Source organism: Nycticebus coucang, chromosome 3, assembly GCF_027406575.1.
Source record: "Nycticebus coucang isolate mNycCou1 chromosome 3, mNycCou1.pri, whole genome shotgun sequence".
NCBI lineage: Eukaryota > Metazoa > Chordata > Mammalia > Primates > Lorisidae > Nycticebus > Nycticebus coucang.
Window position 1 is genome coordinate 161,091,058 of NC_069782.1, and position 13,656 is coordinate 161,104,713.

At 46.8% G+C, this 13,656-nt stretch overlaps 1 protein-coding gene across 1 annotated transcript; it reads left to right on the forward strand.

The window, feature by feature from the left end:
- The first annotated feature begins 841 nt into the window (after positions 1-841).
- LOC128581935 (cytochrome P450 2E1) lies at positions 842-10,497 on the forward strand. The gene is made up of 9 exons (XM_053585300.1): positions 842-1,053; positions 1,953-2,112; positions 3,377-3,526; positions 3,898-4,058; positions 4,478-4,654; positions 5,889-6,030; positions 7,880-8,067; positions 8,516-8,657; positions 9,394-10,497. Exons 1-9 carry the CDS (start codon positions 877-879, stop codon positions 9,576-9,578), a joined length of 1,482 nt encoding a protein of 493 aa, XP_053441275.1. The 5' UTR covers positions 842-876; the 3' UTR covers positions 9,579-10,497.
- Positions 10,498-13,656: the final 3,159 nt, after the last annotated feature.

The window sequence follows — 13,656 nt, forward strand, 5'->3', positions numbered from 1 at the left end:
ATTACAATCTATTAATTAAGCACTTTCGTATGCTACCAGCAATAATACAAAATGAAAAAATTCTCTTCATTCTAGCTACCCTAAAAAAAACTTCACAAAAATACCTGGAGACAACCCTCACAGAAGGTGGAAATGGGCATGTATGAAGAAAATAATTAATAAATGCAAGAAAATGCTAATAAATGTGGAGCCCTACTGTGCCTCTGCATAAACAAAGACAAAATATTTTAAAAATATAGTATTCAAAGTTTAACTTGATTTAAAGCAAATCTAATAAAAATCCTAATATATATTTTTAGAATACGAATTTAACATAATCCTAAAGAGGAATTTCCCCTTAATTTTCTACAATAAAAATATATTTTCTTTATAATGAGAGATTAACTTTCTCAAAATTGTTCAACTCTTTATTTCCTTTTTTTCTTCCATCAAATTTGCCAGTTAATTTGACAAAGTGAAACAGAATTCAGATGTTGAGTTTTTCTTGGGTCTCTATTAATTTAGCAGGTGGTGATTCAGGTACTATTGGAGCTGCTCAGAAAAGTCTCTTCATCAGATGTTAAGAGCTTTTGCACCCCACTTTCTGACCTTTGGGTTGGTGACATGTACCTGAAAGTGTTTACAGTAACCAGTGTTGACAGAACCAAGCTCCATCCTCACCAGGTTGCTGGATGTAACTTCTAGGAGGCAATAGCTTCAGCAATCAGACTTTGAAGTGAGGCCAACAGCAGCTAATAATAAACTAATAACTTGGGTCAGAGGAGAAGGAAAGTGGCATTGGTTGGTGGGTCACCCTCCTTCTCAAGGATGCATTATAAAAGTTCAGCCTTTCCACAGGATTGTACTTTCAAGTTGCAGTGGGACCCCAGGGGCGCCATGGCTGCCCTTGGCATTACTATGGCCCTACTGGTCTGGATGGCTGTCCTCCTGCTGGTGTCCATCTGGAAGCAGGTCTACAACAGCTGGAACCTGCCCCCGGGGCCTTTCCCACTTCCCTTCTTTGGGAATCTTTTCCAATTGGAATTCAAGAATATTCCCAAGTCTTTGGATAAGGTAAGAGAAATATTGTTGATTTTAGGGAGAATAATTCTAATATATGTGTATGCAATTCACCACAAATTATCATTACTCAGTACTGGCTTGTGATGAATTAACTAAATTAGCAGTTGGATCTAGGAGTAGTATTCAGTGTGTAGCCAGCGGCACAGCTCTAGCGCGGCCCTCAGAGCGAGCATTGGCCATGGCATGATCTGGAGGCCGCAGTGTGTGCTGTGTGATGATCACCAGGAGGTCGGCGAGGCTGGCAGCTGTGATGCGCTAGCTGTGATGCCAGGATACCCATGCACTCATGACCGGATGCATGGGGGCTGAGGGCCAACCTGTGTGCGCCAAAGCGTGGGCTGGAAAGTGATGTGCTGCACCAGCCAGTGCAGTAATGACACCTATCTCCTGGGCTGATGACACCTATCTCCTGGGCTGAGAAATCTAAACATTACTTGAGTTGATAAAGAACGCCATAGTTACAGAGCAGGAGCTTGGCACCGGAGCGTGGTGCCCAGTACAGGGAAGGTTGGCGGGGGTGAGGGCTCCAGGTTAGCCTGCAGCCCCAGAACCTTGACTAGGGGAAGCAGAAAGTGGGGTGATGGGATACCAGAAGCCAGAGTCCTAGAGTTGACCGTGCAGTCTTGATGCGCCCAGTGTCTACCCTGAGCTCCTTGCAGACTCAGCAGCCGCCTGCGGGGAGGGCCTTCCTATGTTTGGCTGGACTAAGATGGACTTTCCCCAAATCCCTCTGGGTTCTCTCAATCGTAGCAACAACAAGGGAGCGGAGGTGAGGGGTTTAAAACAGCAAGGGAGCGGAGGTGAGGGGTTTAAACGCTGTTTAAAACAGGGCCCTCCTCCTTCCCCTGTGACTTCACTCTGAGTTCCCTCCTGGTCCCTGTACACCGCAGCTGGCTGAGCGCTTTGGGCCCGTGTTCACGCTGTACCTGGGCCCGCGGCGCACGGTGGTGCTGCACGGCTACAAGGTGGTGAAGGAGGCACTGCTGGACCACAAGAACGAGTTATCGGGCAGAGGCGACATCCCCGCGTTCCGGGAGTACAGGGACAAGGGTGAGTTCGCTTCCTGGGCACGCTGGGACCAACACCCGCAGAAAGTCCTGGGTGTGAGCTGCATCGTCCCTGGCCAGATACTAAAGTAGCAATAATGGTAACAGCAACTGGAGGAACATGGGCTGGTACAGTGGCCTGGGCCTTGGGCAATGGTGTGTGCTGTGCAGGGCCTGCTGCATGCGTGGTCCCTACTGGTGCTCTCACCCTATTTTTCCCGTGTACATTTCTGAGCTTACCACAATCAATCAGTGACATTGGATTTTCCCTCTTCTACATTGTGGGTTTGTTTTTACTTCTTTGGGGTTACTAAAAGCAAAATTAACCCTTTTAGTCTCATCACTAACACAAGAAGAGCATTACTGGAGTACTGTGGTTAAGGAGATCAGGTCTGGTTCAGGGGACCTGCCCAAGACACCAGTCCTAAGGCAGCAAAGCCCGTTTGCTGCCTTTGACTGGGGCTCCCAAGTGTTATATTACCCACATGGTCAGACTGACTAAAAATCAGTTCGAACCTAAACATGGGATGCATCTTGCCCTACAGGGCTGATGATGTAAATGTTCATTATTAGTTTAACATTAAGCAGAGGCTTTGTGATGTGCTAAGGAATCTTGGGAATGTGCAGACATCATTTGAGACAATTTAAAGCAGAAAATTCCACTTGGATTTTTATCCTGGTGTACGGCCTTCTAAAGGGGTCATCTTGGGGCTTAACATGACCCAACCTGTGGCCACCTGTTTGAGACTTTGACAAGTGCATGGAAGGGAAAGGCCTCTATTTTCCCAACTCTGATGGCCTGTGTGATTGGGGAGTCATGTGACCTCCCAGATTTTAGTAAAGAAACTTGCTATGATGCCAAAAAGGCCTAAGTTGAGGTGTTTGTAGTATGAGGGTACTAAAAATTGATGAGAACAGAATGGATGTAGTTTATTTAGCATGGGAAAGACTCAGCAGAAAATGTAAAAAGAAAGAAAATAAGTGACGGTGTGAAGGTGAAAGCACTCAGGAAAGTTCAGTGTAATGGAAAAATCATGGTGCAGACCATGAGACCCCAGAAAGGATTCTCCCCAAAACCTGACCAGTGGCCAGTGCTGACAGCTGCCTTGGCACACTCCTGCCTCCTCGGCCCTGCCTCTCTGCTACCTGCAAAACCAGCAGCACTGGGTTTGACAGTGCCAGGCTCTCACAGAGCCATGTGCCAGTCCAGTCCTGTTTCTCCATGAACTGGGTGTGTGGGCTAACACCTGATGGTCCTTCTTTCTTAGGAATCATCTTCAATAACGGACCCACCTGGAAAGATGTCCGGCGTTTCTCCCTGACTACCCTCCGGGACTATGGGATGGGGAAAAAGGCTAATGAGGAGCGAATCCAGAGGGAGATGCACTTCCTGCTGGGGGAGCTCAGGAAGACCCAGGGTACGAATCCCACCTCCAGCAGGACCCAGTGCTCACACAGATGGAGAGGGACTACCTTGGCTAGGGCCCCTAGATGGTGTCTGAACAAGGCGGGGACCCAGGGGCAAGGAGAGGGTCCTGCTAGTCTGCAGATACTGCATTTTGTGGCTTGAGTTCCCACTCTGTATTTCAGGGGGAGCAAAAATGGCATGCGATGTGATTGTTGTATCCTAAATAATGTTGAAAATTAAAGAAAACTCAAATAGGTTCAGACATTCACTATCTTTTGTGAATTACCACAGATTTTGAGGTGTCTTCTTACAGGCTTGCAACAGTCAGGGACTTGTGTCCTCACCCTCTGGGGACTTCCCTGACGCTCACTTGTTTTCCAGGACAGCCATTTGAGCCCACCTTTCTCATTGGCGCCGCACCCTTCAATGTCATAGCTGATATCCTCTTTCACAAGCATTTTGACTACAATGACAAGATATGTCAGAGGCTGATGCATTTGTTTAATGAGAACTTCTACCTGTTAAGTACTACCTGGCTCGAGGTGAAGCATTTCCTTTTCCATTAATCTTCAATTGTACAGTTTATGTTAGAAGGAGAAAAAGGAAAATTCAAGTTGTTTGAGATAGCCAGGACTGCAAAAGCCACAGACCAGGAGCATTTCAGGAATGTTTGACTAGAGAGCTAAAGAGTCATCCTGGAGACCCCATGGGGTCTACACCTCTGTTTTCCTAACCTCAGGATACATGTTGATCTATGTGTGCACATTTTCACCACCACATGTGCACTGCCTAGGAGAATGGTGCCCCCAAACAACTGTTGACCCCAAATGTCTGAAATAACATAATTAGAACAGCTGTGAATTCAAGTTTGAAGAAAGTTAGCCCAGCACACACAATTATCTTGCATCTAGGAAAAAAATAGTAAGATTCTCTCTCTCTTCCTTTTTCTTTCTCTCTCTAGTTTTACAATAATTTTTCGAGCTACCTGCACTACCTGCCTGGAAACCACAGAAAAGTGATTAAAAATGCTTCCGAAATAAAAGAGTATGTATCTGCTAAAGTGAAGGAGCACTACCAGTCTTTGGACCCCACCTGTCCCCGGGACTTCACTGACTGCCTGCTCATGGAAATGGAGAAGGTACCAGACCCTCTGTGTCAGACAGGCTCATGGGAGTAGGAACATGAATTTTTCAGATTTGTATTATGACCTGTACTTACTGGTGTCCAGACTGCCCATGGTGGCTACACTGATGATGCCTTTACTTCCATACAAGCACTCTGGGTCTCATCAGGGCCCTTGTGTGCCGCTGCCCACACAGGATGCACAGCCATCCCGCCTGTGCACCAAGTTGGCCTGGGGCTAGGGGATGGGGTAGTGGTCCTCTCTGCTCCCTTCAGCCTGCTGCTTAATCCATTCAGTCCACTGACTTTTAGAATTGCATCTTATCTGAGTAGAAGCCCTCAGTGGTCTCTGTGGACATGCATGCCTCAACTGGATGTGGCTCCCAGATGTTCTATCCTATCCATCCTACCCAGCTTCATCCACCTGCTGCCCCTCAAAACCTTCAGCTTCGGCTGTGCCTGTGGCTCAGTGAGCAGGGTGCCGGCTCCATATACCGAGGGTGGCAGGTTCAAACCCAGCCCCGGCCAAACTACAACAAAAAAATAGCCGGGCGTTGTGGCGGACGCCTGTAGTCCCAGCTACTCGGGAGGCTGAGGCAGGAGAGTCGCCTAAGCCCAGGAGTTGGAGGTTGCTGTGAGCTATGTGACGCCACGGCACTCTACCGAGGGCAAAAAAGTGAAACTGTCTCTACAAAAAAAAACAAAAACCTTCAGCTTCAGCCCATATTGGTGAAGCTTCTTCTGTCCTTGTCTTATCCTGTCCTGTAGCTTGTGGATTCCATACTGATTTCCCCTGGATGATGAGCCAAGAATCTCTGCCCTCAGTTTGACGCCTCATTGCCCAGCAGACATAGGCCCTGCAGCAGATTGTTAGCAGAGGCCTCCCAGCTCAGGCCTGGGCTGGGACTGAGCTCACAGTATCCCATGCCCCTCATGCTGTTGAGGCAGACAGAGCTTCCAGACCTGGGTAAGGAGCTCTGTCCTGCCCTGAGCAGGTTTGCTGAGAGCCTCAATTTCCCTGGTGTGAGGTGGAGATGACACATGGCTCATGGCTCCCAGTCCCAGTCCCACTGGGAAAGTCTCTCCAACACAGAGGTTCCATCCTCCCCAGCTTCATCCACCTGCTGTCTCCTGTGTCCCTGTAGAGCTAGGAGGTGGTGGGTTCTCTTTTGCTGAATAGAAATAAGCCTTGCCTTCTGGTCCACTGAGACCTCTCTTTGTTGAGTCCCAGCCCATCTTTGATTTTGCAGGAGAAGCACAGTGCGGAGCCCTTATACACTCTGGAAAATATTGCCGTGACTGTGGCTGACATGCTCTTTGCAGGGACAGAGACCACCAGCACCACTCTGAGATATGGGCTCCTGATTCTCATGAAGTACCCTGAGATTGAAGGTGCGCAGGTGACAGGCCAGGTGCCTGGCTGTGTGGTGTTCCCTGGGCACCAGCATGCTGTGCACCATGAGCTTTCACTCCCTGTCTGCAGCTACTTGCCAACTCTCAGAGGAGATAGCTTTGAGGGGTAATATTACTGTACATGCCAGGCACCCAGTCACCTTGTACAGTGGCTTATCAAAACCCCACTGGGGAGCCCATGGCTGCAGATAGGAGCAGCCCAACACCAGAGTTGATAGAGGCAAGGGGTCTGCACTCTGCTCTATAAATAACAGTGAAACTCATATTCCCATTGCTGCTGAGTAAGGCTAGGCCTTCTAGGCAGAGCTGGGGGTGAGGGCAGAGCATAGTGGGGAGAATAGGGAGGTTTCTTCCAGAGGCTTCTAACTACAGTGGGGATGTGAAGAGGGAAGCCCAGGGAAAGCAACCTGGGGTTGCCCTGGAGGCTCTTCTCTCCTTCCATGGGGCTGTCAGCAGCACTGTGTCAGGTGGGACCTGGCAGAGGCGTAGGGTTCTGGGCTTGGGTATACAGAGGGTCCTGAGTGGAGAAGCACCACCTGGGTTGAGCAGAGGTGATGTGAAGGCACTGCTGTGTAAGCAGGTAGATCAGGGAAGCCTCCGAGTAAAGAGAAAGGAAAGGGAGCCATAGCCCGGGCGAGGGTGCCCAGGACCTGCAGCCCCCACTTCTCACTGGGCTGAGTGCAGAGTGGAGCAGCCCTGCCCACAGAGCTTACTAAGCTGCTGCTGGCAGCACTTGGCTTCAGCTTTGTTCCAAGCCCTTCAATCCACTGTGTTCTTAAAGCTCATCAATTCTTGAGAATAGAGTTTTAAAGCATGTGAAGTAATTTTCCCCAAGAACATGGATACATGACTGGTCGAAGGTATGGCCCTGGTCTCTGGTCTTTCTGAGGCAAAGCATTTGCTATTTTGATCACATTGAAATATGAAGGGGCACAACACTTAGGGAAGGAAATGTTTTATGGGTGTGCAATAATTATAGGAGAACTTTTGATCATTCTCTACTAGAGACCCCCAAAATGTTTTAAATTATCTTTTATGAGGAATTTCCAGTATAGACAAAAAGAAGATAAACATGATTGACACCCATACAACCATTGTCAAATTTAGCATGTCTTAACACTTTGCAACATCTGCTTCAGAGCTTTTACAAAGCAAACGAGTTACAGAGCCAACCAAAGCTGCACCTCCTCACACTTCCCTACTTCCCTCCCCAGAGATGGTTTTAAGGTTATAGCATCCCTGAGTGACTTTGTACATTTACAGTTTACTAAGTGTCAGCATACAATTCACATTATTGCTGTATGTATCTGAATATTTTTCCTGGGTACCATACAGCACATATGATAAAGTCCTATAGGAAATCTCAAATGGGGAGAGGTTAGGCAACTTGCAAAGCTACCTCTGTTTTGCAAAGCTGTCATCTCTGTGAGAAAGAGAGATACTTTCAGGCTTCAAGAAGTAAACCACACAATCTGATTCCATTCTGTCATTCTCCTTCATGCCTCCTAGGAGCACACAATTAACCAGCCTGGGATAATAATTAATGCCAAAGTTTCCTTTCCAGAAGAAATTTCTAAGACCCTTTTGTTATTCTTTGTTCTTACTGAAGAGAACTGGATAAGCCATTGTCAGCTGAATAACGGATACCAAACTTTCTGTGAATTATGAATAACCTCATACAGCTTAGCTCCTACTGACATTTGTGGAGAATTTTTCAGTAATTTACTTGCTTAGGATGTTCTATAAACATCTTCTGGGTGGATAATAAGTAGATGTCCAACTAGACTGGAGTTAATCCTTTAAATTCATTCCTTTCATATGTTGGCAGACAAAATTCATGAAGAAATTGACAAAGTGATTGGGCCCAGCCGGACTCCTGCCACCAAGGACCGGCTGGAGATGCCCTACACGGATGCTGTGGTGCATGAGATTCAGCGGTTCATCAACCTCGTGCCCAACAACCTGCCCCATTTAGCAACCCGAGACACCACGTTCAGAGGATATGTCATTCCTAAGGTCAGAGCCTCGTGTGCACAGCAGACCACCTGGCCTGTCAGGGACCTGGGTGGGGGCCTGAAGTGCCTCCCTTTGGCAGGTGGGGCTGAGTGGGGACTAGGTCTATACCCCTCATGGTGCCCACACAGACCTGGTGACCAGAGAAATGGAGGAAACCTAGAAAGATGCCTTCTGGGCAATGCTTGGGACTAGTAGCAACATTTAACATCAATAAGTTAGTCCTGGAGTTAACCCTGTGAGGAGACGAGGGTTTCCGTCTTCATTTGGACCTGACCCCTGACTACTTTCCATCTGGTCCTCTCCTAAGCAGCTGCTCCAGCTGGAAGCATACTATCCTATTTAAGATGAAGTCCTGTGTGATGGAAGACAATCTTCTTCACAGGGAATTCCGGATGAAAGACTACATTTGGTTGACTTGACTGGCTGAGATGATCTTTGTTTCTTTTAGGGCACAATCATAATACCTACTCTGAGCTCCATTTTGTATGACAGCCAAGAATTCCCTGATCCAGAGAAGTTTAAGCCGGAGCACTTTCTGAATGAGCAAGGGAAGTTCAAGTACAGTGACTATTTCAAGCCATTTTCCACAGGTAAGAGTGTGCAGAGGTAGCATCTTCCCCTGGGGAATGGCCCTGCCTGTCTCAGCTTCATGCAATGTCTCTGCCACCAACCAAGACTTATAGTGACACTCGAGTTGCCCATACCCCTTCTTTCTGTTTACAACATGATCCAAATGTATCCTCCCCTATTCAGAGAAGTTAAACGACCTCTGTTTCTGCTTTAATGGGACTTAGTGAAAATCCCTCAAAACTATATTGCCAAGTTTTCCATAATTTTAAACAAGGGCTGATAAATGAATCCTAACCTTTGGTTACCTGGATGTGTCATAGGAAACAGCACAGCCCTCCCTGGGGTGTGACTCTATGGCTCTTCCTGAGTCCTGTGTCCCCCTCCCAGGGTCTCCCCTTGGTACTAGAGGGAGGGAAGATCAAATAGCCAACTCTCTCGTTTAACTCCCAACAAGGGGCAGTAGCCTCACTTCCCTGCTGCAGGGCATTGCCCAGAGGTGTTGGGTGGTGCTTTCTTTGCTGGGTGGAGACAATTTCCCATTTTAACACAGGGGTTTGCAATTCAATTCTGGATGGTTGAGGCTGTGTGAAAGCTGGTCCTGGTATTGATATTCTATTACTGAACACCATTGGGCAGAGGGTGGATCCTGCTTCACTGCAGCAGTTTGCTCAAAGCCCCCCGCTTGCCATTTCACTGTTGGTAGTATTGTGTCTCCAAGGTGCTCTCAGTTCTCACCAATGGCATTATTACTTCTAGGGAAACGGGTGTGTGTTGGAGAAGGCCTGGCCCGTATGGAATTATTTCTACTCTTGACTGCCATTTTGCAGAATTTTAATTTGAAGCCTCTTGTGGACCCAAAGGATATCGACTTAAGCCCTAAGACGATTGGGTTTGGCAGGATCCCACCACACTACAAACTGTGTGTCATTCCCCGTGCCTAAGTGTAGGGAAGAGTCACTCAGAGCTCCCCCACCCCGCCCCCCGTCTCCTTAATGTAGCCCTGGAATCTTCCCAGAGCACCTCCATGGCCACTGGGAGACAGCTATCTCTACCTGGGGCAATCTGGCCAGAGATGATACTTTCTAGGGTCCCAATCTTCAGACAGAGTTTGAAAGCAAAATCCAAAAGAGATTTTGTTTAATTTAATTAAACTAAGAATTTGCTTGAAGCTATGTCAAAGTTCCTAGAAACATGGTAATTAGGAATCACCGTAAGTCAAACGGACCTTTTCTTAAAAAGAACTATCAGGTCACCGGCACCAATATCTATTATAAAGTACAGTGTGGCCATAAAGTTCATGTGCAATTTAAAATAGCCTGCAATTTAGAACTTAACGGCCACCCTGTATTGACAAAGAGGAATAGGAATGCTTCTTTCAAGACTGGAATCAGCAGGATTTATTAATCATGTCAAACATATCCCCTCCCATCTTGCCTGAGGATGCAGTTATTTCTCAGCTTCCCTCTGACCATCATTCTGTGCTGTTTTAAGGATAAAATATGTCTGAAAAATACACAACACAGTCATCTCTTATTACTAAAATCTGGCTTTGAATCTGGAAGAAGAAATTCTAGGCTTAGGGAGGCACATGGAATGTGATGATGGTAGCCAAAAGTCTTCTTAGTGAACTAAACCGAACATTGGAAAGAGAAGTGGAGTTTGGAATGAAAGCCTTGTCCTCACCCGGCTAGCACACGTCTGCAAGCCATCTGGACCCACAGCTCTCGTGCCTTGCCTGTGTCTGTAATACTGAGACTACATTTGTGGGGCAGAGTGTCTAGGCTGGATGGACTGGGCATGTCAAATCTTCAGAACAGTTCCTAGCACACTGTGTTCCTTAATAAAACCAGTGACATTTTACAGCCTGTATCATGTCATCTTTCAATCTCCCTCTAAGTCTGACTCCCCTGCTTCCCTCCTACAAAAGTTTCAGTGGGCCCCATCGCAAGATCCTGGATTTGTTCACATATTCAGAGTTCCTTTCATCATGAGGACACCTTTTCCTAGGTTCTGGGGATCAGGATGTGTATGTCTTTGGGAGACATTGTTAGGCTGACCTCACCTTCCATATCTTCCATTTTGGGGTGCCACTGAAGACCCACATTAGCTGGCAAATCAGTAGCTGAGGATGGTGTCTATTTCTCACACCATCACACCTCCACAGAGGAAAGACTGTTTCCAGCAGAATAATGTACTAAGATATCTTTTTATTTGGTTTGGGGTAGGGAGGTTTCAATTTGAAACAAAATCCTAGGAAAATTCTAAGTACCCAACAGAGATGGGCAATTACTGAGAGGAGGCTATAAAGGACCCAGATTGGCATACTGGGCAGCAAAGTCCAAAGCTGTGTCCACCTGGGGTTTCCAAGCCTCGGCCAGTTCAGGTCTTACTGCCCCTCAAGAATGAGCACTGACCCAGAGGTGACATCGCTCTAAGGAATCCTCTAATGATCTAAACCACATTTTGCAAAATTGGAGAGAAGGGGTCAGTGGGGGGTAGGGTGGATGAAGGAGGGAGAAAGAATCCTCTGGTCACTGCTTGAGAAGTAGTAAGACAGCCAGCATGGGATGCTCAGCTCGACTCCTGGTAGACTATACTCAAACCCTATCTTCAGCCTAGGTGCCTTCCTCAGCTCCAGGGGCAGACAGATGTTTCCACCTGTGTCAGCTACCAGGTAGGTGACATGTGCCCCTTCAGCATCCTACTGGTATTCATATTCCCCCAGTTACTCAGGAAGAACCACTGGGCAATTTTGAGTATTCTCTCCTCTTACTATGTGTAATCGATGTTGTTGCAAACCCTGCAGTTTCCCCTTGCAGATCATCTCCAGCAGTTATGGGCCCCCTTGATGTTCCCAATGGTTTATGCCTCATTTCACAAGGGGCATCTTGGTAGCAGAGAGTTATGTAGTAGAAAGACCCAAAGTGTCAGGACTAGCCAATGAGGACCTCCACCTCGTCCTTCTAGATAAGAAGCAGGGCCCTGAGCACAGAGGGCTCTGAAGGGGGCAGGAGTGTGTGATGTGCGTGCTGAGTGAGGAAGCATCTGCCCATAGAAGATGCCAATAGCAACTACCTCTGCCTTCTCTAGAAATTAGTGTTACATACCGTTATAAAATTCGCTGCCCTGAAAAATAATTCTGGTCGGGTCACTCTGCTAGACAGAGATCTCTTAAAGTACCCACGTGACTCTAAAATAAAATCCAGCACTTTGGGCAATATTCAAGGACTCCCATCCTCAGCACCACCCACTTTCTTAAGGCATTTTTTCTTTTTTTGGTTTATTTTTATTAAAGTGTGACTTTACAGGGGTGGAGCAAGATGACCTACCAGGAAGACTGGCAGGGCTGAGTTCTCCCAGAGCAACTGAGAAACGAAGAGTTAGTCGAGCAGTTTGGAGTGGTAATTTTGCCTGGTGCTGTGGCTCGTGGTGTGCTGCGAGGTGATGGGGTGCCGGTTGCTGTATGTGAACTGGAGCAACAAGGTGGAGATCAAACGCTTGGCAAGTCTTGTGTGGGCTACTGGCGGGAGCCCAAGGCGGTTGCAGCTGCTGGGAGGAAGGGAGGTACTGGGCTTGAGGAAGCCTTTTTTGCAGCTTTGGTTCTCAGGGGAAGTGCGGGGAGTGGATTGCTGGCAGTATATAGCAGCCAGATTTGATGACTGGCTGGGGTAGATTTGCCACTGGTTTGGCAGCGGTAGAGACGGCTGGTCTGGGAAGGTCCTGGTAGCGACGGGGTGGCCTTTATGGCAAGGTTGTGAGAAGGTCGTGAGGCCGGGCCTGTACGGGAACATAGACATTTTAGTTCTGCCTATTAGGATCAGCCTAGTTGTGATAGGCTCAGGGACTCAGCCCCCCTTGAGAACTGTTGTGAGGCCAGTGTCTGAAGGATTCAGGAGAGATCTGAGTTCCCAACCAGCGGAACCTGATTGCTGAGGAAATAAGTGATCATTGTGGATATTTACGTTGGGAATCTGGTATATGCATGGGTTCTAGAGAAAGGGTATCATCTGTGTTGTCCGTCCGCTAATACTACAACGCCACCTAATGTTCCGGCGATATATTGCAACACAAATATTTTCCTACTAAATTGTTTTCCTACTAAAACCATCCCGCCATGTATATGTATATGTATATATATATATTTTATGTATATAGCTATATATATAATTAGTTTTTTTCTTTTTTATTCTTTTTTTTGAGACATATCCTCACTGTGTCACCCTCGGTAGAGTGCTATGGCGTCACAGATCACAGCAACCTCAAACTCTTGGTCTTAAGTGATTCTCTTGCCTCAGCCTCCCCAGTAGCTGGGACTACAGGTGCCCCCCACAAGGCCCAGCTACTTTTTTGGTTGCAGTTGTCATTGTTGTTTAGCAGGCACAGGCCGGGTTCTGACACGCCAGCCTCCGTGTATGTGGCCTGTGCCCTAACCACTGGGCTACAAGCACCGAGCCTCTTTTTTTCTTCTTATTAGTATTTTCTTCTTCTTGTTTGTTTTGTTTTTTCATTTATTTGTTACTGAGGTTGCTTATTTAGGGTTATTTAGAACTTTACAATATTTTGTATTGATGTGGTTTGTTTTTTTGCTTATTTACATGGTTGGTTCTTTTCTTAACTTCTATTTTTACTTTTGTCAAGGGCAAGAGCTTCTGTATTTTTTGATTATGGTATTTTAGCTTCATTTATTCTTTCTTCATATTTCACTCCAGTACATTCTCTCTTTGGACAGAGACTCTTCTACCTTTCTCATCTCTCCCACAATAATCAGCTCTGCAACAGCTAAGCTCTCCCCTCCCTTTTTCTTATCTCTCTCCTTTCTTTCTTTACTCCACTTCCCTCTCTCTCCTCTATTACAGACAATGATATTTTTAATTTCCTTTATCTACTCTTATCTTAATATTATTTCTTTTTTCATTTAAAATTTTTTTTTTATTTTGCTGAGAGCTGAGGGAACACATCTGTGGTCTGGCAGGTAGGCCACAGCAGTGAGCTGGCTCAAGGGGGCTAAGAGACCATTCT

Bases quoted from the DNA above. Each gene is read 5' to 3' on its own strand.
- LOC128581935 (XM_053585300.1), top strand. From the start codon at position 877: ATGGCTGCCCTTGGCATTACTATGGCCCTACTGGTCTGGATGGCTGTC. The intron at 2,113-3,376 runs GTGAGTTCGCTT...CTTCTTTCTTAG, and splicing joins CCGGGAGTACAGGGACAAGG to GAATCATCTTCAATAACGGA. The intron at 3,527-3,897 runs GTACGAATCCCA...CTTGTTTTCCAG, and splicing joins GGAGCTCAGGAAGACCCAGG to GACAGCCATTTGAGCCCACC.